The 23,603-nt window shown below is 45.0% G+C and overlaps 1 protein-coding gene across 2 annotated transcripts in view; it reads right to left on the reverse strand.

The window, feature by feature from the left end:
• LOC140723898 (NACHT, LRR and PYD domains-containing protein 12-like) overlaps window positions 1-23,603 on the reverse strand; it is a 64,747-nt gene that overhangs the window by 14,912 nt on the left and 26,232 nt on the right. Inside the window, exons 7-11 of one of the 2 annotated variants that reach the window (XM_073038437.1) lie at window positions 18,951-19,310; window positions 18,210-18,376; window positions 14,729-14,900; window positions 14,556-14,621; window positions 6,793-8,530 (exon numbers count right to left, since the gene is read on the reverse strand). In XM_073038437.1, coding sequence (XP_072894538.1) covers window positions 6,793-8,530; window positions 14,556-14,621; window positions 14,729-14,900; window positions 18,210-18,376; window positions 18,951-19,310 — 2,503 coding nt within the window. Of the gene's footprint in view, window positions 1-6,792; window positions 8,531-14,555; window positions 14,622-14,728; window positions 14,901-17,995; window positions 18,377-18,950; window positions 19,311-23,603 lie in introns of those variants that run through there. The other variant, XM_073038439.1, reaches the window with a different exon arrangement.

Below are 23,603 nucleotides of genomic sequence, written 5' to 3' on the forward strand. Positions count from 1 at the left end.
TCTTTCAGTCCACTCTTCTAACTGGCCTAAATTTTTGAACAACAAGCTTTGAAAACCTTCATTATCCAAAACGTCACCTATCTTAGTATTATCTGCATACTTACTAATCCAATTTACCATTCCATCATCCAGATCATTAATATATATGACAAACAACATTGGACCCAGTACAGATCCCTGAGGCACACCACTAGTCACCACTTTAATGCAGACATGTGTGTGCTGCTGCATTTTGGAAGGACCAATCAAGGTAGGACATACACAGTAAATGGTAGGGCACTGAGGAGTGCGGAGAAACAAAGGGATCTGGGAGTTCAGATGCATAAGTCCCTGAAAGCGGCGTCACAGGTAGACAGGGTTGTAAAGAAGGCTTTTGGCATCCTGGCATTCATAAATCAAAGTACTGAGTATAGGAGTTGGAATATTACGGTGAGATTGTATAGGACATTGGTGAGGTTAAATCTGGAGTATTGTGTGCAGTTCTGGTCACTGAACTATAGGAAGGATATCAGTAAATTTGAAACATTGCAGAGAAGATTTACTAGGATGTTGCTGGGTCTTCAGGAGTTGAGTTACAGGGAAAGATTGAACAGGTTAGGACTTTATTTCTTGGAGCGCAGAAGAATGCGGAGAGATTTCAAAGAGGTTTACAAAACTCTGAGGGGTATAGACAGGGTAAATGCGAATAGGCTCTTTCTGCATACATTAGGAGAGATAAATTAGAGGAGGACTTGGCTTCAGGGTGAAAGGGGAAATGTTTAGGGGGAAATTCTTCACTCAGATGCTGGTGAGAGTGTGGAACGAGCTGCCATCTGATGTAGAAAATGCGGACTCACTCTTAAGCTTTAAGAGTAAACTGGATAGATGCATGGATGGGAGAGGTCTGGAGAGTTATGGACGGGGTACAGGTCAATGGGACAAGCGGAATAAAGTTTCGGCACAGAGCAGAAGGGCCGAATGGCTTGTTTTCTGTGCGCTGGTGTTTTATGATTTTATGATTCTATGAAGGGGTGTGGGGAGGAGATTTCACTCAGGCGGGAAGATGGGGAAGGGATATCCCACAGGAGGATGTGGGAAGGGGAAGAGAGATCCCACAGGACGAAAGGGGAGGGGGAAAAGCGATCCCACCGGAGGAAGGGGGATGGGGAAGAGAGACCCAATAGGAGGAAGGGGGATGGGGAAGAGAGATCCCACAGGAGGAAGGGGGATGTGGAACAGAGATACCACAGAAGGAAGGGGGATGGGGAATAGAGATCCCATAGGAGGAAGGGGGATGGGGAAGAGAGATCCCACAGGAGGAAGGGGGATGTGGAACAGAGATCCCACAGAAGGAAGGGGGATGGGGAATAGAGATCCCATAGGACGATGGGGCATGGGGACGAGAGATGAGACAGGAGGAAGTGGGTGGGGAAGCGAGATCATACAGGAGGTTGGGGGATGAGTAGGAGAGATCCCATAGGAGGAAGAGGGATGGGGAAAATAAATGCCACAGGAGGAAGTGGGATGGGGAAGTGTGATCCCACCGGAGGAAGGGGGATGGGGAAGAGAGATCCCACTGGAGGATGGGGAATGGGGAAGAGAGATCCCACAGGAGGATGGGGAATGGGGAAGAGAGATATACAGGAGGAAGGGAAATGGGGAAACAAGATCCCATAGGAAGTGGAGGGATGGAAACAGAGCCCCCACAGGGTTCAGGAGGATGGGGAAGAGAGATCCCACAGTAGGAAATGGGATAGGGAAGAGAGATCCCACAGGAAGAAAGGGGTGGGGAGTTTAAATCCCACAGGTGCAAGGGGAATGGGGAAGAGAGATCCCACAGGAAGAAGGGGTGGGGAGGTTAAATGCCACAGGATGAAGTGGGATGCGGAAGAGAGATCCAACAGCAGGAAGTTGATGGGGAAGTGAGATCCCACAGATGGAAGTGGGATGGGAACAGAGGCCCCAGAGGGTGAATGGGGATGCGGAAGAGAGATCTCACAGGAGCATGGGGGGTGGAGAAGGGAGATTCCACTGTAGGAATGGGGATGGGGAAGAGAGATACCACAGGAGGAAGGGGTATGGGGAAGAGAGATCCCACAGGAGGAAGGGGGATGGGAGTGAGAGATCCCACAGGAGGAAGGGGTATGGTGAAGAGAGATCCCACGGCAGGAAGGGGGACGGGGATGAGAGATCCCATAGGATGATGGGGCATGGGGATGAGAGATGAGACAGGAGGAAGTGGGTGGGGAAGCGAGATCATACAGGAGGTTGGGGGATGAGTAGGAGAGAAGGTGGATGCTGAGGAGAGATCCAACAGTTGGAAGGAAGGGAGTGTGAGAACAGAGAGCCCAGAGGATGAAAGGGGGATGGGGAAGGGAGATCTCACAGGTGGCTTGCTACCCATGCCACGTGCTAGTGAGGCTAGAAATAGGAAGATAATGCAGCTAAATACGTGGCTGAGGGGATGGTGCATGAGGGAGGGGTTCATGTTTCTGGTCAATTGGGCTTTCTTCCAGGGGAGGTGGGACCAGTTCGAATTTCACAGTTTGCACCTGAACTGGAGAGGGACTAACATCCTTGCCGGTAGGTTAGCAAGTTCTGCTCCGGGGGTTTTAAACTAGATTGCAGGGGGAGGGGAACCAGAGTGTTAGAGCAGATAGTGAGGTGGAGGAGGATAAGGGTCATACGAGGACTGCTTGAATAGACAGATATCAAAGGATTGTACGTGATAGAAATGTTCTCAGGTGCATCTATTTCCATGCAAGGAGTATTGTAGGTAAGGCAGATGAGTTTACGGCGTGGATTGGCACATGATGATATCGACATTATAGCTATCAGTAAGACTTGGTTGCAGTAGGGGTAGGACTGGCAGCTTCATGTTCCGCGTTTCCATTGTTTCAGACGTGATAGGGGGTAGGGATGAAAGGGGGAGGAGTGGCATTACCAGTCAGGGTGAATATCACAGCTGTGCGTAGACGGGACAGCCCGGAGGGCTCGTCTACAGAGGCCATATGGGTGGAGCTGAGGAACGGGAAAAGTGCGACCACACGAATAGGGTTGTATTATAGACCGTCCAATAGGCAGAGAGAATTGGAGGAGCAAATCTGTAAAGAGGTAGCAGACCGATGTAAGAAACAGAAAGTTGTTAAAGTAGGGGATTTTAACTTTCCACATATTGACGGGGACGCCAACTCTGAGAAAGGGTTAGATGGCGTAGACTTTGTCAAATGTGTTCAGGAAAGTTTTCTAAATCAATATATTGAGGTACCAACGAGAGAGGGTGCAGTACCTGATCTCCTATTAGGGAACCAGACAGGTCAGGTGACAGAAGTATGTGTAGGTGAACATTTTGGGTCCAGTGACCATAATGTCATTAGTTTCAAGATAATTATGGATAAGGATAGGACTGGTCCACCAGTTAAGGTTCTGAATCGGAGAAGGGCCAATTTTGTTGAAATGAGAAAGGATCTGGGAAGAGTGGATTGGGATAAGTTGTTTTCTGGCAAGGATGTGTTCAGTAAGTGGAACGCCTTCAAGGGTGAAATTTTGAGAGTGCAGAGTTTGCATGTTCCTGCCAGGATTAAAGGCAAATTTAACAGGCATAGGGAACCTTGGTTTTCAAGGGATATTGCTGATCTGGTTAAGTAGGTGTTTAGCAGGTATAGGCAACAGGGAAGAAATGAGATACTTGAAAAGTATAGCAAATGTAAGGGAATACTAAAGAAGGAAATCAGGAAGGCAAAGAGAAGACATGAGGTTGTTTTGGCAGACCATGTGAAGGTACACCCGAAGGGTTTCTACAAGTATATTGAGAGTAAAAGGATAGTAAAGGACAAAATTGATCCCCGAGAAGATCAGAGTGGTCGTCTATGTGTGGAGCCTCACGAGATGGGGGAGATCTTAAACAGTTTTTTTGCGTCAGTGTTTACTCAGGAAACTGGCATAGCGGATATGGAATTAAGGGAAACAAACAGTGTCATGGAACATATAGAGATTATAGAGGAGAAGCTGCTTTCTGCCTTACAGTGAATAAAGGTAGATAAATCCCCCGGGCCTGACATGATATTTCCTTGGACCTTGAGAGAGACTAATGTAAAAATTGCAGGGGCCCTGGCAGAAATATTTAAAATGCCGGAGGATTGGAGGGTAGCTCATGTTGTTCCGTTGTTTGAAAAAGGCTCCAAAAGTACACCAGGTAATTATAGGCCAGTAAGCCTGACATCAGTAGTAGGTAAATTATCGGAAGGTGTTCTGAGAGATCGGATATACAAGGATTTGGACAGCCAAGGGCTGATTAAAAATAGTCAGCATGGCTTTGTGTGTGGTAGATCATGTTTAATGAATCTTGTAGTGTTTTCCGAGGGGGTTACCAAGAATGCATATGAAGGAAAGGCTGTGGATGTTGTCTACATGGACTTTTGTAAGGGCTTTGACAAGGTCCCACATAAGAGGTTAGTTCTAAAGGTCCAGACACTAGGTATCCATGGAGAGGTTGTAAACTGGATTCGAATTGGCTGTGTGGGAGAAGACAGAGAGTTGTGGTGGATGATTGCTTCTCAGACTGGAGGCCTGTGAGTAGTGGTGTGTCTCAGGGATCTGTTCTGGGACCATTGTTGTTTGTTGTCTGTATCAATGATCTAGATGATAATGTGATAAATTGGATCAGCAGGTTTGCTGATGACACTACGATAGAGGCGTTGTGGACAGCGAGGAGGGCTTTCAAAGCTTGCAGAGGAATCTGGACCAACTGGAAGAATGGGCCAGAAAATGGCAGATGGAATTTAATGCAGACAAGTGTGAAGTGTTCCATTTTGGAGGACAAATCAAGGTCCGACATACACAATAAACAGTAGAGCACTGAGGAGTGTGGAGGAACAAAGGGATCTGGGGGTTTAGATACGTAAGTCCCTGAAAGTGGCGTCACAGGTAGACAGGGTTGTAAAGAAGGCTTTTGGCATTCTGGCATTCATAAATCAAAGTTGAGTTTAGGATTTGGAATATTATGGTAAGGTTGTAAAAGACATTGGTGAAGCCAAATATGGAGCATTGTGTGCAGTTTTGGTCACTGAACTATAGGAAGGATATCAGTAAGGTTGAAAAAGTGCAGAGAAGATTTACTAGGATGTTGCCGTGTCTTCAGGAGTTGAGTTACAGGGAAAGATTGAACAGGTTAGGACTTTATTCCTTGGAACGCAGAAGAATGGGGGGAGATTTCAAAGAGGTTTACAAAACTCTGAGGGGTATAGACAGGGTAAATGCGAATAGGCTCTTTCCACATAGATTAGGAGAAATAAATTACAGGAGGACTTGGCTTCAGGGTGAAAGGGGAAAGGTTTAGCGGGAAATTCTTCACTGAGAGAGTGGTGAGAGTGTGGAACGAGCTGCCATCTGATGTGAAAAATGTGGACTCACTCTTAAGCTTTAAGAATAAATTGGATAGATACATGGACGGGAGAGGACTGGAGGGTTATGGACTGGGTGCAGGTCATTGGGACTAGCAGAATAAGGTTTTGGTACAGACTAGAAGGACCGAATGGCTTGTTTTCTGTGCTGTAGTGTTCTATGATTTTATGATTCTATGGGGAGGAGAGTTCCCACAGGCGAAAGGGGGATGGGGATGGGCAAGAGAGAACCCACAGGAGGAAGGGGGATGGGGAAGAGAGCACCCACAGGAGGAAGGAATCCCACAGGAAGAAGGGGATTGGGATGGGAGATCCCACAGGAGGAAGCGGGATGGGGAAGCGAGATCCCACAGGAGGAAGGGGGATGGGGGAAGAGAGATCCCACAGGAGGAAGGGAAATGGGGAAGAGGGAACCCACAGGAGGAAGGTATCCCACAGGAAGAAGGGGATGGGGAAGGGAGATCCCACAGGTGGCATGGGAGTGTGGAAGAGAAATCCCACAGCAGGATGAGGCATGGGGAAAACAGATCCCACAGGAGCAAGGGGGAACGGGTTGAGAGATCGGCCAGGAGGAGGAGGGATGTGGAAGAGAGTTCCCACAGGAGGATGTGGAATTGGGATGAGAAATCTCACAGGAGGAAGGGGGTTGGCGAAGAGCAATCTCACAGGATGAAAGGGAGATGGTGAAGAGAGATCTCACAGGAAGGGGGGGGGGGGTGTGTGGAAAAGACATCTCACAGGAGGATGAGGGAAGAGTAGTAGAGATCCCACAGGAGGAATGGGGATGGGGGCGAGATTCCAAAGAATGGAAGGGGGATTGGGATGAGAGGTCCAACAGTAGGATCCCAAGGGTAAACGATAATCCTACAAGACGAGAGGATGCAGAAATTTTTTGTACGTGTGTGTTGGGTCTGAACAGAGGCCCAGAGGAAATGCGCACTTGCTCTCTGTGTATCTGGAAGTGAGCAAAGTCACACACGGGGAAGGGCAGTGGGAGGACAATCTCTCAATGGTATTTCTTTCCTTCTCACTGGTACCGTCTGCTGACGGTCTCTTGTCCCTCACCGGGAAGGGGTTGTGAATCTCTGACCCACCTGCTGCAGTCAGTGTCGGTAACAGTGAGAAGAAACATTGTCAATGGACCTGTCACAGGCAGCGAGAAACACGGTCATTCCTGTGATTTACTACCATTAAACCAATGGCCGTTGTTCACTGATCTGATGAAGTTTCCAACATCCTTCACAAGAAAGCACAGAACCCTTCCGTCCTTGGGGAATTACTGACTGATCCCCTGGGCATTTGTCACAATTCTTCACAATCTGATTTACTACAAATTTACCGAAATTCCTTTATATTGAAACAACACAATGGAACAGGTTCACAGTTCAGAGTGAGAGAAAAATCAAGTTACCCCAACTTCTGAGACTTGTGCAGCACGGGTCCCAGCCGCTGGATTCCTTCACACTGAATGTGGCAGTTCCCCAGGTCGAGGTGTTTTATTGTATCACAGAGTCCGATGACATGAGACAGGACCGCACAGTCAATCGGAGTCATTGTCATTCCACTGAATGAAAGTATTTCCACAGATCCCAGTGCGGCCTGAGCCAGTCCAGGATTCTGAGACTCAAACAGGTAGTGCAATGTGTTCAGGAGGCTCCTTTTATCAGCTTCACTCTCTGTGTTTCCACTCTGGCGTTTAACCTCCTCCTTCACCCAGTCAATCACCCGGCAGGTTGTTTCATGAGGGAATCGACCCAGAAACTCCTCCAGGCCCCGAGCTGTCATTGGGGAGGAGAGACCAGCAACAAAACGGAGAAATACCTCAAATCGCCCATCTGCCGTGTTGTGGGCTTTAGTGAGGAATTTCAGGATATCCCCAGGGTGTGGATTCAGGAATTGTGCGACTGCAGCTACAAACTCTTGGATGGTGAGGTGTGGGAATGTGTACACCACACTCTGGGCAGAATCCTCTCTCTCCAAAAGCTCCATCAGGAACCCGGACAGGAACTGGGAAGGCTGCAGATTGTAGTTGATCAAATCTCCATCTTTAAACACAATCTTCTTCTCGAACACTCCTCTGAAGGCCATCTGACCAACCCTGAGTAACACATCACGGGGGTTCTCAATCTCACGGCCGTGGTTTTTCAGGATGTTGTAAATATAGTAGCAGTACAGTTGAGTGATGGTCTTGGGAACTCGCTGTGGGTCCCTGACTCTTTGTGTGAAGAAGGGGCCCAGTGTCAGAGCGAGGATCCAGCAGTAGGAGGGGTTGTAGCTCATGGTGTACAGGATTTTGTTCTCCTTCACATAATTGAAAACAGCTTCCGCCACCTTCTGATCTTCAAAATGTCTGATGAAATATTCCTTCCGTTCCTCACCAACAAATCCCAGGATTTCCACCCAGACACTGATTTCTGCCTTTTCCAATAAATGTAACGCAGTGGGGCGGGTGGTCACCAGCACTGAACACCCTGGGAGCAGCTTGCCCTGGATTAAACTGTACACAACGTCAGACACCTTGCACTTGAATTCAGGATCTTTGCATGTGTACTGAGGTTCTGTGTCTCCCCGACTGTCAGCAAAATCAATTTCGTCATTGAATTCGTCCAAACCATCGAATATAAACAACAATCCCTCTGGGTTCTTCCAGACCTCTCTCAGGATATTCCCAAAGTAAGGATATTGATGCAGAATCAGTTCCTTCAGGTTTATTCTGCAGTTAATGGAGTTTAAATCCCGGAATTTGAAGCTGAAGACAAACTGGAACTGTTGGTATATTTTCCCCGTGGCCCAGTCATAAACAATCTTTTGTACCATTGTTGTTTTCCCGATCCCCGGGACTCCGGCCACTGCTGCTGAATTCCTAGATTTGGATTTACTCTGGGAAAAGCAGCTCTGGAACAACTGCTCAGTCTGGATTTTTTCCAGCTCTCGGCGGAGATGTTTCCCTCTCCACTCCTCGTGGTCTCTGCCTCTTGCCAGCAGCTCATGTTCCACCAGTCTCCGATCTCGAACAGTAGAAATGACCGTGAGCTCAGCGTATCGATCAACCAGCTGGAAAACCTTCTCCTTCTCCCTCATCAGGATCGTGTTCACTCTCAGTGTTTCAGTTTGTGCCCGCAGAGTCTCCTTGTGTTTCTGTTGAACATCTTCCATGGGAACAGAGAACATGGTCACCAAGTTAAATTGCTCAACTGACAAAGAACTTTATAATTGCATTTCAACATTCAGTGTTTGAGATTACATGAATTAATTCAATGTTTCCATGGATACTAAGACAGAAAGTAAAAATGTGTTCACAGACACCAGAATTGACAGCGATAGATGTCCCAGAAAATGTCCAATACTCATATCCTGTTATTAATTAATTTTGAAGAGAATTTTCCCGATATCCAATTGCAATCCTGACTGCACTTCCGTTAGGACAACATATGAGTATATTTGAAGCATTGTTTCCATCATTAGCAGACGATGAACACAAAGGAACTGCAGAGACCGATACAGCTTGGCACCAGAAGTGTCACAGGAGTTGCCAGACTGCGTTGAATGCAACCTAAGACTGCCTTAGGGGCTCCAGCTGCAGTAGAAGTGGTAGAGGCAGGTTCGGTATACTCATGTAAAGCAAAATTGGATAGGTATATGGACAGGAGAGGAATGGAGGCTTATGGGCTGAGTGCAGGTCAGTGGGACTAGGTGAGAGTAACCGTTCGGCACGGACTAGAAGGGCCGAGATGGCCTGTTTCCGTGCTGTAATTGTTATATGGTTATACTTTTCCCACTGGGTTTACTCCCAAAGTAACAGCGTGAGATCACTGTTTTCCTTCTTCTGGATGAGCTGCCAGTCACGAACGATGAGCCCCATCTGCCCTAAGCGACTGGTTGTCAGGTGGCAGTAAACCGCATTTGCCCTTTCTCCTATCGGAAAAAATGCCTCTGCCAAGCATAGTAGCTAATTCACACGTGAAGGCCAGGAGCTGGACCTGATTGTCAGAGGCTGTTTGAGTCGCACGCCACTGGGAGCATTTAATAGGTCGTGGGAGTGTTTCCCCACTACCACCCCTGGGTATAACAATCTTAAGCAACCAAGCAGCTCTGTGTTATTGACAACAATAACTTGGCAAATTGGGTTATTATAGTCACATGTACCAAGGTACAATGAAAACTCTTATGCACGCGATCCAAATAGGTCATTACATCACATCGGTGCAATAAGGTCCTACAAGGAAAAACGGAACAGAATAGTGCAGGGAAACAGTGTTTCAGTTGCTGAGAAAATACAGTGCAGACAGACTATAAGGTACAAGGCCAAAGGATCATTGGCAGGTCAGATTTTTTTTTAGTTTTTGAACTATTCTCCTAAACTGTAGAATTCAACACTTAAAAAATGGTACAGTACTGCACAAAATTCTGAGGCAGATATATATAACTAGGGAGACCAAGACTTCTGCAAGTACTGTGTAAGGGATGTAGACTCCCTTAGTCACTTTTAAGCACCGGCGTAAAACTTTTTTTTTAAAGAATTTGAACCTTGCTTGTAATTGAAATTATTTTGTCTTTTAATTTCTAGTTTGAACTTTATCCCATTGTAATGCAGTTTGAACGACATCATCCCGATGAAAAGTGCTTTATAAATAACTTATTTTTAAATTTTTTTCTAACCCAAACTTACAAATCCTGAGGTACGGGCATATCCAAGCACACTCATTTTAAATTGATAGCGAATTTCAGAATACTCTCGTGGCGTATACTATTGTGGCGTTCGGAAGATTTACATGAACATTGCTGTGTGGAGCTAATTCTTTATTACTATCGTGTAGTGCTTTTTGGATTATACCAGTTGTCGATATTATTATCGGGACGATGTGTATCGTGTTCATGTTCCACAGTCTTTCAATTTCCTCTTTTAATTCAGCATATTTCTAAAGTTTTTTATTAATTGATATCTGTAATTTATGTGTGTTTGGAATGGCAATATCTATTTAAAAAGTTGTTTTTGCAAGTTTGTCCGGTACAATTATAGCCGGACAGTTATTATGAATTTTCCTATCTCTAATAATGCATCGGTTACGGTAGATTTGTCGGACTCCAACTCTAAATGTGGAGCAGACTTGTATTTATAGTGAGGGATGGTGTTTTTTGTCAGTTGTAGTTTGAGCAAGATGTTGGTGAAAGTTGTCTACCACTTGATTGTCAGTGCTCAGATTGAGTAAAACTACTGCAGGATCCTGTAATGTGTTCAATTGTTTCTGGCTTCTCTTGTGATTTTCATTTATCATCTTGAACCTGTTGGCCTTTATTCCTTATTCTTGATAACTAGATCTGTTAACCACCTGGTCCTGTATGTTCCCTTCTGTTTCTGGGAAGAGATCTCCAACTCTGAGCCAGGCAGTCAACGCTTCCTTGTCGACATCTAATGCGCTCAGATCGTGGGGATGTCTTCCGTGGGGAGTCAGACTCTTCCACTCTTCCAAGGTTAACGTTCTTCTATTATGATCGTTTCTTCATTTTTATGGGTTATGCTTTCATTTATGGGTTATGCGTTCAGTGATGTGTACTCCTTATCAGAATTGCATATGCTTGTACGGAGTGCTGAGTCCTGCTTGCGTTGATAAAAATATATCATTAGAGCTAATTGTGGATTTCAGAAAGGGTAAGATGAGGGGACGGAACACACCAATCCTCACAGAGGGATCTGAAATGGAGAGTGTGGGCAATTTCAAATTCTTGGCTGTCAATATCTTCGAGTATCTGACCTGGACACAAAATATGGATGCAGCCACAAAGAAACTACTACACTGGCTAGATTTCATCAGGAGTTTCCAACATCACTCGTATGTTTCTACAGGTGTAACTTGGAGAGCATTGTAACTGGCTGCATCACCATCTGCTTCATGGGGACATCTGTACAGGATCGGAGTAAAGCGCACACTCAACGGTTCAGAAACTTCTCCTCTGCCATCTAGTTTCTGAATGGACAAACAACCCATCGATAGTGACTCACTAATCTCTTTTTTATTTCTATTTCTGCACATTTACGGAATCACACAGACGTGCATAGCTATACTGTATATGCTTTCTTTGGTAATTAGTTCCATTATTTGAATTAATCGTTTTAGCTCCACTGATGCAAGAGCAAATAATTTCCAATCATCCCTGTATAGTTGTGTCAAGGTATAATTCTTTTTTTTTCTGATTTGATACCTGATTTTTGTCTTTTTCAGGAAATTAAAGAGTGGGTTTAACGCCAGATAAAGCCATAGTGAGCTTAATGTGTCACTCTGGAAAATGTCTCCATTTATTTTGTTAACAGTGATTGTTCCGTTGTTCTTGTTAATAGGGCGTTTATTGTACTTCATTAAATGTTGTAGAAATTTCACAAGTATTGGATGCATCTTATATAATATTGAAACCTCTTAACCATGTGAGACAGAATCAAATCGTTTTTGATAGACAATATAACACTGAGAGATTTCTACACTCCCCAGTGCTCGATAGATACATAATACATAGATACATGCTCTTCTGTAAGTATATTGTGGTTATCTAAGTGAGTAGTTATTAGTTACGATCTGCACAATGTTACAATTTTATATATAAAATTGTCTTCTTTTTAATAAGAGCCAATAATAACATAGAAGGTAATCATTTAGTATTATAAATGCAGAATTAAAGCTGTCCTTGAGGCTGGTGGTACATACCTTCAGCCTTTTATATCTTCTGTCCCTTGCGAATATGAAAGAGAGCCTGTTTGAGCTGCTTTGGGGTTCAGCAGCAAGGCTTTGGGCGGGGTTAGCGTCTTGCCAACTTGATGGAGTTCTTCCAGGAGGTGACAAAGGTGATGGATGAAATTACACATGGAGATCTTTTACTTGGATATCAGTCGGGTGTTTGACAAGGTCCCACATGGAATCCTTATGCAGAAAATTAACATGCTTGAGTACTGTGTGAATTGTCCTGGCTGGAGGTGACCCACACTGGGAGAAATTTATTTCACTGGTTGGTGGTGAATCCGTGAAATTATTGTCATAGACAGCTGAAGACGACAAGTCACTGGGTATATTTAAAATGCAGGTCGATAGGTTCTTGATTTGGAAAAGCATCAGCTTTTACTGGGAGAAGGCAGAATAATGGGTTTGAGAGGATTTGCGGAGCAAATTCACTGAGCCGATTGGCTTAATTTTACTCCTGGATCATATGGTTTTAGGGTGCATCTGGAGTATTGTATTCACTTCTGATTTCCAGCTTTTTGAAGGATTGGAGAGGGTGCAGAACAGGTTCATCAGGGTGTTCCCTGGATTCGGTGACAAGGAAGGGTTTGATAAACTTGGTTTGTTTACTCTGCAGTTAGAATAGAGATCTGACTGATGTGTACAAGTTTGATAGATAAGAGTTTGGATCAACAGCCTGCATTTTGTATGTTTGGCAGGTGGTGACTAGTGGGGTGCCACGGGGCTCGGTATTGGGACCACAGCTGTTTACGATTTACATCAACGATTTAGATGAAGGCATTGAGAATAACATCAGCAAGTTTGCTGATGGTACTAAGCTGGGTGGCAGTGTGACATGTGATGAGGATGTTAGGAGAATTCAGGGTGACTTGGATAGGCTGAGTGAGTGGGCAGATACTTGGCAGATGACGTTTAATGTGAATAAGTGAAGTGTGAGGTTATCCACTTTGGGAGTAAGAACAGGAAGGCAGATTATTATCTGAATGGTGTAAAGTTAAGTGAGGGAAAAATACAAAGAGATCTAGGAGTACTTGTTCATCAGTCACTGAAGGTGAATGAGCAAGTGCAGCAGGCAGTGAAGAAGGCTAATTGAATGTTGGCCTTTATTACAAAGGGAATTGAGTACAAGAGCAAGGAAATCCTTTTACATTTGTACAGGGCCCTGGTGAGACCACACCTGGAGTATTGTGTACAGTTTTGGTCTCCAGGGTTAAGGAAGGACATCCTGGCAGTAGAGGAAGTGCAGCGTAGATTCACGAGGTTAATTCCTGGGATGTCTGGACTGTCTTACGCAGAGAGGTTAGAGAGACTGGGATTGTACACGCTGGAATTGAGGAGATTGAGAGGGGATCTGATTGAAACATATAAGATTATTAAGGGATTGGACAAGATAGAGGCAGGAAATATGTTCCAGATGCTGGGAGAGTCCAGTACCAGAGGGCATGGTTTGAGAACAAGGGGTAGGTCATTTAGGACAGAGTTAAGGAAAAACCTCTTCTCCCAGAGAGTTGTGGGAGTCTGGAATGCACTGCCTCGGAAGGTAGTGGAGGCCAACTCTCTGGATGCTTTCAAGAAGGAGCTAGATAGGTATCTTATGGATACGGGAATCAAGGGATATGGGGACAAGGCAGGAACCGGGTATTGATAGTAGATGATCAGCCATGATCTCAGAATGGCGGTGCAGGCTCGAACGGCCGAATGGTCTACTTCTGCCCCTATTGTCTATTGTTATTTTTTTTTTTAAATAAGACTGATGTCTAATACCAGAGGGCATTTGGTTAAGGTGAGATGGCGTAAATTTACAGCAATTGTGGTAAGTTTCTTCACAGAGTTGTGGGTGCATGGAAGTTACTGTCCAGGTCATGTCGGTGGCAAATATGTTATAGATGCTGCTAGATACACATGAATGTGCAGGAAGTGCAAGGATATGGTCAGTTATATAAGAAAGGATTTCAAAGTATCCAAAGTATTTTTTTTTCTTTCCCAGATGACCGCTGGAAAATGATGTTGTAGTTGCAGTAACAGGCGAAAAGGAAATGCCAGACAAACTCTGTGGAAGTCACTAGCAGAATTACAAAAGGTAAAGATCATCAGCTAACAGAATTGCGTGTTGTGCTATTACAAAGGAAAAGGGGCTTGGAATATGAAACGTCTGAAGATAAAAATGTCACCAGGACTGGGTCATATAGTGTATCAGGAGCCTGACTCGGGTGTGTGGGAATTCCCAGAGTGTGAGGACCTGGAGTGAAGACTTCAGCAGTACCAACAGCTGGATTAAGACAAAAATACAATGTAGCATATTCAGGCTGCAAAGAGAGATTCTCTGAATTGTAACCTGAATCCAGAGATTGGCGAATGCTTAATGGCGAATTTTGATTCTGAGGTTTTGCCAAGTCACAGACTAACATTTCAGATTTGATTTTGAACTGTGCATTTCATCACTCACCTATCAGTTGAGTGGGTAACTCAGATAACCCTTTTCCGATGTTCATGTATTCCTGTGGATCAGGACCTGTGTAAACATAAAACAAAATCCATGGAAACAGAGCTAAAATAATTAAAATAACTTAAATGTTTATTTCAATGTGCCTTTGTGTTCAGTGCGTGGTTTTAACATACCGTGTTCCTGTATTTCCCTCAGTATTCTGTCCAACTTCGGTAACTCAGTCCTCCACATCAGAAAGGATTCCCACATCGCCCTCCGGGCCCGGGAGCCTTTGCCCATCACCAAACTGAGGAAGAGTCTGGAACTCTCTGTCCGGTTTCCTTTCTCTGTCAGTTCAGTGACTTTCTATAAAAGGAAACAATGAATTTATTGTGGAGCAGACAGACAGACATGGAGAATGTGCAGGAAAATATCTGTTCATGGTCTCGGTAGCTTCAGAACAGATGCAGTCACTGAGCTGCTGCCTCATCCTCTCTGGGTTCAGTCATTAACAGAGAAACAGTAACTGAAGGAAATTCTAAATCAATATTGTGTAAGAATAAGGATTTATTGTCACCCTAGAGTATATTAAACTTAATTAACTTATTTGTCCATCAATGTGCAACATTACATCAAAAAGATGTGACAACAAGAACGGAAGAGAGGGGAGAGTGAGAGAGCAAAAATGGATGGCAGGCATCACTGAATCATCGTTGAAAGAAGATCAGATTTGAGTGCTTATCCCCAAGGATAAATAGTTAATGGAAAGGATAGGCGGGTAGGTGAAAGGGTTTGGTTGACTCCGTTCTCATAGAAAGATAAATGTCCTTATAAAGAGGTGGTAGCTGAATGGACGATTTAGATGTTAAGAAACTGCATAGGAAAAATTACCCTGATGGAACAGTAACCAGGATGTGGGCTACAAATTCCAGTGGGAGAGAGAAGAGGCATGTAAAGAGCTCAGTGTTAAAATAGTCATGGGGAATTTCAATACGCAGGGAGCTTTGGAAAATCAGGTCAGTGCTGAATCCCAAATGAGGGAATTTATAGAATGTCTATGAGATGGCTTTTGAGATGGCCCACTCTAGGAAAGGCGGATCTGGATTCGGTGTTGTGTATTGCACCAGATTTGATTGGGGAGCTTCAGCTAAATAAACCCGTAAGAGGCAATGATCATAAAATAGCAGAACCCACACTACAGTTTGAGAGGGAGAAGGTTTAAGTTAGATGTATCCGTATTACAGTGGAATAAAGGAATTACACGAGAAAGGAGCTGGAAAAATAAATTTGAAGAGGACATTAGCAGAGGCAACAGCAAAGCAGGAATAGATGAGGATTCTGGGAGTGATTCGGAAGGCGCAGATAGAGCTAGGTAATCCCAAAGATGAAAAATTATACCAGAGGGAGGATGATCAACTGTGACTGATGAGGAAGTCAATGCCAGCACAAACGCAAAGGAGAGGACACAGAATATAGAAAAATATATATAGGAAAGCGTTTACTAAACAGCCGAAAGCAACTAAAAAGCCGTAAGTAGAGAAAATATGAAATATGAAGTAGGTTAGCTACTAATGTAAAATAGCTCACCAAAAGGTTTGTCTGATATATATGCTCTTTTCAGACAACCCATTGATTTCTGGGGTCATAAGACATCAGTGGTAGTTCATGTCTAACCAATTTTAAAGTATTTCCAGGGAGTTACGGGAAAGTTGATGAATCGAAGGAAATGGGTGTTGTCGAAGGAATGCACGACATCTGACAAGGTACAGCACAGGAGGGTGGGCAAGAAAGTTCAGTTGCTCAGCATACAAGTTAAAGTGGTAAATTGGATTTGACATTGGATTTTTGGAAGAAGACAGAGAGGTTATAGACTGTTGAATCTCTGACTGGGAGTTTGTAATTCGTGCTGTGCCACAGGGATCGGTGCTGGGTCCGTTGTTGTTTGTCATCTATATCAACGACCTGGATGAAAATGTGGTCAATTGGAGCAGCAAATTTGCAGATGACACCAAGAGTGGGGACGTGTAGTGGAGAGAGAGGAAGACGACCAAAGCTTGCAGTGGTGTCTAAACCAGCTGAGAAATGGGCTGAAAAATGACCGATGCAATTTAATGCAGACAAGTGCGAGGTATTGCACTTTGGAAGGACTAAGCAGGGTCAACCTTATACAGTGACCGGTAGGGCACTGAGGATTGTGGTAGAACAAAGTGAACTTTGAATACAGGTCCATAATTCATTAAAAGTGGCAGCAAATGTAGATACACACACAAAATGCTGGTGGAACGCAGCAGGCCAGGCAGCATCTATAAGGAGAAGCGCTGTCGACGTTTTGGGCCGAGACCCTTCGTCAGGACTAACTGAAAGGAAAGATAGTAAGAGATTTGAAAGTAGGAGGGGGAGTGAAAACGTGAAATGATAGGAGAAGACCGGAGGGTGTGGGGTGAAGCTGAGAGCCGGAAAGGTGATTGGCGAAAGGGATACAGAGCTGAAGAAGGGAAAGGATCATCGGACGGGAGGCCTAGGGAGAAAGAAAGGAGGAAGGAAGCACCAGATCGAGATGTAGAACATGCAGTATGATGAGCAGAAAGAGAGAAAGAAAAGAAGGGGGGGAAACTAAATCTATCAGAGATGGGGTAAGAAGAGGAGGAGGGGCATTAACGGAAGTTAGAGAAGTCAATGTTCATACCATCAAGTTGGACTCATATATAAGGTGTTTTTCCTCCAAACTGAGTTTGGATTCATTTTGGCAGTAGAAGAGGACATGGATAGACATATGAGAATGGGAATGGGACATGAAATGTGTAGCCACTGGGAGATACTGCTTTCTCTGGCGGACCGAGCGTAGACGTTCAGTGGAACGGTGTCCCAGTCTGCGTCGGGTCTCACCAATATATAAAAGGCCACACCGGGAGCACCGGACGCAGTATACCACACCAGCCGACTCACAGGTGAAGTGTCGCCTCACCTGGAAGGACTGTCTGTGGCCCTGAATGATGGTGAGGGAGGAAGTGTAAGGGGAGGTGTAGCACTTGTTCCGTTTACAAGGATAAGTCCTAGGAGGGAGATCGGTGGGAAGGGATGGGGGGGGGGGACGAGTGGACAAGGAAGTCGTGCAGGGAGCGATCCCTGCGAAAAGCAGAAAGGGGGGGGGGAGGGAAAGATGTGCTTGTTAGTTGGATCCCGTTGGAGGTGGCAGAAGTTATTTTCCCTCCCCCCTGTAAGCGAGCCCCTGGCCCGCCCAGGAGGCTAGCTCTAAGAACCCAAGACTCTAGCCTCGAGCTAACCAAGCCGCCAAGCACTCCTAGACAACCCAAGAATCTAGCCTCGAGCTATCCAAGCCTCCAAGCACTCCATCCCTAGACAACCCCAGACTCTAGCCTCGAGCTGTCCAAGCCTCCAAGCACTCTAAGACTCTAGCCTCGAGCTACCCAAGCCTCCAAGCACTCCAAGAACTCACGTACCCAAGAACTCCAGGAACCCAAGTATCCAAGATTCCCAAGAACCCAGGACTGTAGCCTCATTCTACCCAAGCCTCCAGGATCTCCACGAACTCCAAGATCTCCACGAACGTCACGAACTGCGGCCTGTCTCGTCCCTTAGCTTTGTTCCACCCTGTTCCTAGTACTTTGTGTCAACATTTGGGTCCTGTCTTAACGCTCCCCTTATGACACTTACCTCATTATCTTCTCTACTGAAATGTCCCTCCTTTGTCAACATCCAACCAAGTCTTTCAACCTTTTCTTCAATCGCTTGTTTAAGTCTGTCCCTGTAGAACTTTGTCAGTTGGTACAGTTGATACTCGCCCCCCTCTGCCAGGAGGTCAGAGAGTGTAAACTCTGGCTCTGTGAATATAAAAAGAGAATGTCGTCACAAACTCAAATATCGCTTGTCTCCACCGCTCTCGCCCAGATCAATAAACCAGTCATGTCTTGAATCTCAGTGTTCACCTGCTTTCAGCTGGAAACAGTATTTTGCCCTAATCTCCAAAATTGGCCTTAAAACCGACACATCAATGCGCTGGGCATTACGTTACCAGAAGGACCACATTCACTAGAAACCTGCCTCACCCACCGTCCCATCCACTTACAGATTTCAGGTTAAGATGGGTAATAAATGTTGGGACTGTCAATGACAGTTGCTTCCCAGAGATATTCTCTCCATCCTGGCGAATACATTTCCCATAACTCATATCCTGGAAATACTCTCTTATTCGTTTAGCTGCATTTCCTCCGATACACATCCTGGAAATCATCAGAGCAGGTAATACAGTTCCTGTAGTAGGGTAACGGGTGCCCACTACACCACATGCAATACACTCACACATTTCCCCTCTCTGACCAACCATCCAACAAAGAAACACATTTACCCGCCTTCCTACCTCATTCTGTGAACAAATCATCCTCACATTTCACTCACCCGCTCCTTGTTGGGGACTTGATAATTCCGTGTTCAATGAGCTTCCGAGCTGACAGGCAGTCGCCTCACTTGTGCTGGTTCCAGGGTCCTGATCAGTGTCTCTGACGTCACTGTCTCTGGGCTGACAGGCACTCACTTCACTTGTGCTGGTTCCACGGTCCTGCTCAGTGTCTCTGACGTCACTGTCTCTGGGCTGAATTTGCTCCACTTCCGCTGTGGCCGGACTACATTCCATTGGGACATTGCTCTCAATCCGACCCTGCTTTGGTACCTTGCTTCCCGTGTCCCGGTCATCTTCCCTCGATGATCCGCCTGGTAAAAGCCTTTTGAGTATTTTCTGTACCCGATTTAATTTCCCACCTTAAGTAAATGATGAATAGCAGGTTTATAGTGATTTAGACTCGAACAAGGATTCACAATGGGTGTCTGCAATGGAGCCGAGACTCCGGTTTACCAGATATGGAGTGGGACTTTGCTGGTGAACGTGAACCACACCTCCTGCCAGGTGACCATCCCGATAAGCCAGTGTCTGGACACATCCAGTCCCAGAAAAAGAACTGGATATACACAGCAATACTGATCACCGACTACGCATTAGTTGAACAGACTGATAACCAGCGGTTATTAATGGAACGGCATCAGGTGATATCGGGAATTATAACTGGGATTATCTTCTACAGACAAAAATCTCTATGGATCAGAAACTGTCCAGTCACCTGTGTCACTCACAGACAAGCCATTGGATTACTCATGGTCCGATCCTCCAGATCACATGCTCTCCATTTGCTTTGTCACACACTGTCTTGTCCCCTGGGTCACAGGCTGACCATTGCCTTGATACAAACAATGTCCAGTCCCCAGGGTTACAGACTGATCATAACCTTGAAGCCCATGATGCCTAGTCCCCTGGCTCCCATCCCGTCTCCTGGACGATGATTGTCAGGTAACAACTGTACAAGTCATTGGCAAAGGGAGAGACTTGCGTGCATTTCTGGCAGCTAAACTTAGTCTCGCTTTTGCAGTTGCTAATCTATAGGATGGATGTGATTCAGACGGAAAGAGTGTCGGGGAGATTGACAAGTACGTTACTGGATGGGGCTGTTTGGTTTTTGTGTTAAATGGTTTGGCTGGGACAGTTTGCCCTGGATCATGGGAGCTTGAATGGTAACCTTACACATTTAATGAAAAAATATAAAAATGCATGATTTAAAATGAATGGCAGTGATGTAAATAAATGATACTCGGAATTTTGTTAAAAGATTATGACATTTTTTATGTGATGATTGACGCCAAATATGTTTTTTTATAAGTAAGAGGGGAAGGCATAATAAGCTGTAGCTCCAGCTGATACCCTTTTGGTCAGTTTTAAAGAATATCTACATTTTCTTGTTTTTTTATTATTTAATTTTGTCTTATCAATCATCTTTGAAAATGATGTTTTTGTTATGTTTTTACTGACCGAAATAAAATGTCATTCATTTATTCATTCAAAAGGGGCATTTTTTCATGTAGTGATTGATGGGTATAAATTACATGAAGCAACAGGAGGCTGTAACACAAATAAAATTACAAAGTTGAGAAGTTGTGCGAGGAAAAAGGATCGAAGAAGTCTGCAAGGGAAATTTGGGAAAAGCTGCTGGGAAATCGGGCAAGCTCAGAGACAGTTAGAACAGCATGAATTCGTCCAGGCTGTAACCTTTCTTTCATTCCACCTGGAATCACAGAGTTGAGCACAATCACAATGCCTACAGGAGACAGAGACAGTTGGTCACTGGTTATACCGGGTCTCCCATCAGAGATACTGGGAATTTAAATTCAGGTAGCAGGTCATCTCAAGAGGGAAATATTGAGAACTCACATTCACCTTTTTGGCCACAGACCGGACATGGATTGGGGGATGAAAAAAAAGAATCAGGTTTATTATCACCGGCATGTGACGTGAAATTTGTTAACTTAGCAGCAGTTCAATGCAACACATAATCTAGCAGAGAAAAATAATAAATAATAATAATAATAATAATAATAATAATAATAGAAAACAAACAAGTAAACCAATTACGTATATTGAATAGATTTTTTAAAGCGTGCAAAAACAGACAGACTGTATATTAAAAATGTGAGGTAGTGTCCAAAGATTGGATGTCCATTTAGGGATCAGATGACAGAGGGGACGAATTTGTTCCTGAATCGCTGAGTGTGTACCTTCAGGCTTCTGTACCTACTTTCTGATGGTAACAGTGAGAAGAGGGCACGCCCTGGGTGCTGGGGGTCCTTAATAATGGACGCTAACTTTCTGAGACACTGCTCCCTGAAGATGTCCTGGGTACTTTGTCGGCTACTGCCCAAGATGGAGCTGACTAGATTTACAACCTTCTGCAGCTTCTCTCGGTCCTGTGCAGTTACCCCTCTATACCAGACAGTGATGCACCGAAGCAGACCACAAGATAATCCAAAATGAAGTGTCTCCTGATCCTCAGCCATTTCGAAGGCTGGCAATATTCTCGGCTCGGCTACAGAAAACAGAGTTCGGAAAATTCTCCTCATCAACTTTGCGCATCAAGGGGGGAGTTGATAGCTGCCCTGCCAAAACGTCAAATGTTGTATTATCAAACAATCTCTGAAATCCCGGAAAAGCTCCAATCACCTGTGTCTGAATTTTATAAATGGAAGTTGGAGATGTCTTTCACCTCTAAACAGGCCCTGATGTGCAACAAACCCTGGACCTGGACTTTTACATAACAAACAACACCGCAGTCACATTTCTGTTTGTGTTTCCCTCTCAACTTGCTGATTCAGGGTCTCCGGCTACTCTCACTCAGGTGAAGCTTTGCCTGGTGAGCGGAGTCATTCGACCATTACCGGTGTCAGGTCCCTGCGCTGGAACTGTTGGATTGATCGACTACACAAAGTCGCTTTTCCAGTGGGATCAATGACACTGCTTGATGAAACTTTTCTCTGCCCTGTTAGCGCCTGTGTAAGTTTCTTCATCTTCAACTGAGGAGGATCTGTACCAGCAAGGCGGCGGGACCGGATGGAGTTTCCCCACGATTACTGAGGGCCTGTGCGACTGAGCTGGGAGAACCACTACAGCGCATCTTCAACATGAGCCTGGAGCAGAGAAGAGTACCCAGACAGTGGAAAACATCCTGTATTGTCCCGGTACCGAAGAAACCACAACCAAAGGAGTTGAATGACTTCAGACCTGTTGCCTTGACGTCGCACGTGATGAAGACCATGGAGCGGCTGATAATACAGAATCTGAGGCCACAAACCAAGCACGCCCGGGATCCTCTTCAGTTTGCGTATAAGGAGAAGGTGGGAGTGGAGGATACTATCACGTATTTGCTGCACAAATCCCTCTCTCACCTAGCTGGGGTCAGTGATGCTGTGAGGATTACATTCCTGGACTTCTCTAGTGCCTTTAACACCATCCAGCCCAAGATCTTAAGGCACAAACTAACGGAGATGGGAGTAGACTCTCACATGGTGGATTGGATAGTGGACTACTTGACAGATAGACCTCAGTATGTGCGGTTGGGAGACTGTAGGTCTGACACGGTGGTCAGCAGCACAGGAGCGCCGCAGGGGACCGTGCTCTCTCCGGTCCTGTTCACCCTGTACACATCAGACTTCCAATATAACTCGGAGTCCTGCCATGTGCAGAAGTTCGCTGATGACACGGCCATAGTGGGGTGTGTCAGGAATGGACAGGAGGAGGAGTATAGGAAACTGATACAGGACTTTTTGATATGGTGCAACTCAAACTACCTGCGTCTCAATATCACCAAGACCAAGGAGATGGTGGTGGACTTTAGGAGATCTAGGCCTCATATGGAGCCAGTGATCATTAATGGAGAATGCGTGGAGCAGGTTAAGACCTACAAGTATCTGGGAGTACAGTTAGACGAGAAGCTAGACTGGACTGCCAACACAGATGCCTTGTGCAGGAAGGCACAGAGTCGACTGTACTTCCTTAGAAGTTTGGCGTCATTCAATGTCTGTAGTGAGATGCTGAAGATGTTCTATAGGTCAGTTGTGGAGAGCGCCCTCTTCTTTGTGGTGGCGTGTTGGGGAGGCAGCATTAAGAAGAGGGACGCCTCACGTCTTAATAAGCTGGTAAGGAAGGCGGGCTCTGTCGTGGGCAAAGTACTGGAGAGTATAACATCGGTAGCTGAGCGAAGGGCGCTGAGTAGGCTACGGTCAATTACGGAAAACCCTGAACATCCTCTACATAGCACCATCCAGAGACAGAGAAGCAGTTTCAGCGACAGGTTGCTATCGATGCAATGCTCCTCAGACAGGATGAAGAGGTCAATACTCCCCAATGCCATTAGACTTTACAATTCAACCACCAGGAGTAAGATATGTTAAAGTGCCGGGGTTGATTGCATTTAATGTATTTCAGTTAACTACTTAAGAACTATTTAAAAGCTATCATTAATGCTTTTTGCGAGAGTGATTTAGATGCATATCATATTTTTACTGAGTTAAGTACTGTATGTAATTAGTTTTGCTACAACAAGTGTATGGGACATTGGAAAAAATGTTGAATTTCCCCATGGGGATGAATAAAGTATCTATCTATCTATCTATCTATCTATCTATCTATCTATCTATCTATCTATCTATCTATCTATCTATCTATCTATCTAT

This window comes from Hemitrygon akajei, unplaced genomic scaffold, assembly GCF_048418815.1.
Source record: "Hemitrygon akajei unplaced genomic scaffold, sHemAka1.3 Scf000144, whole genome shotgun sequence".
NCBI lineage: Eukaryota > Metazoa > Chordata > Chondrichthyes > Myliobatiformes > Dasyatidae > Hemitrygon > Hemitrygon akajei.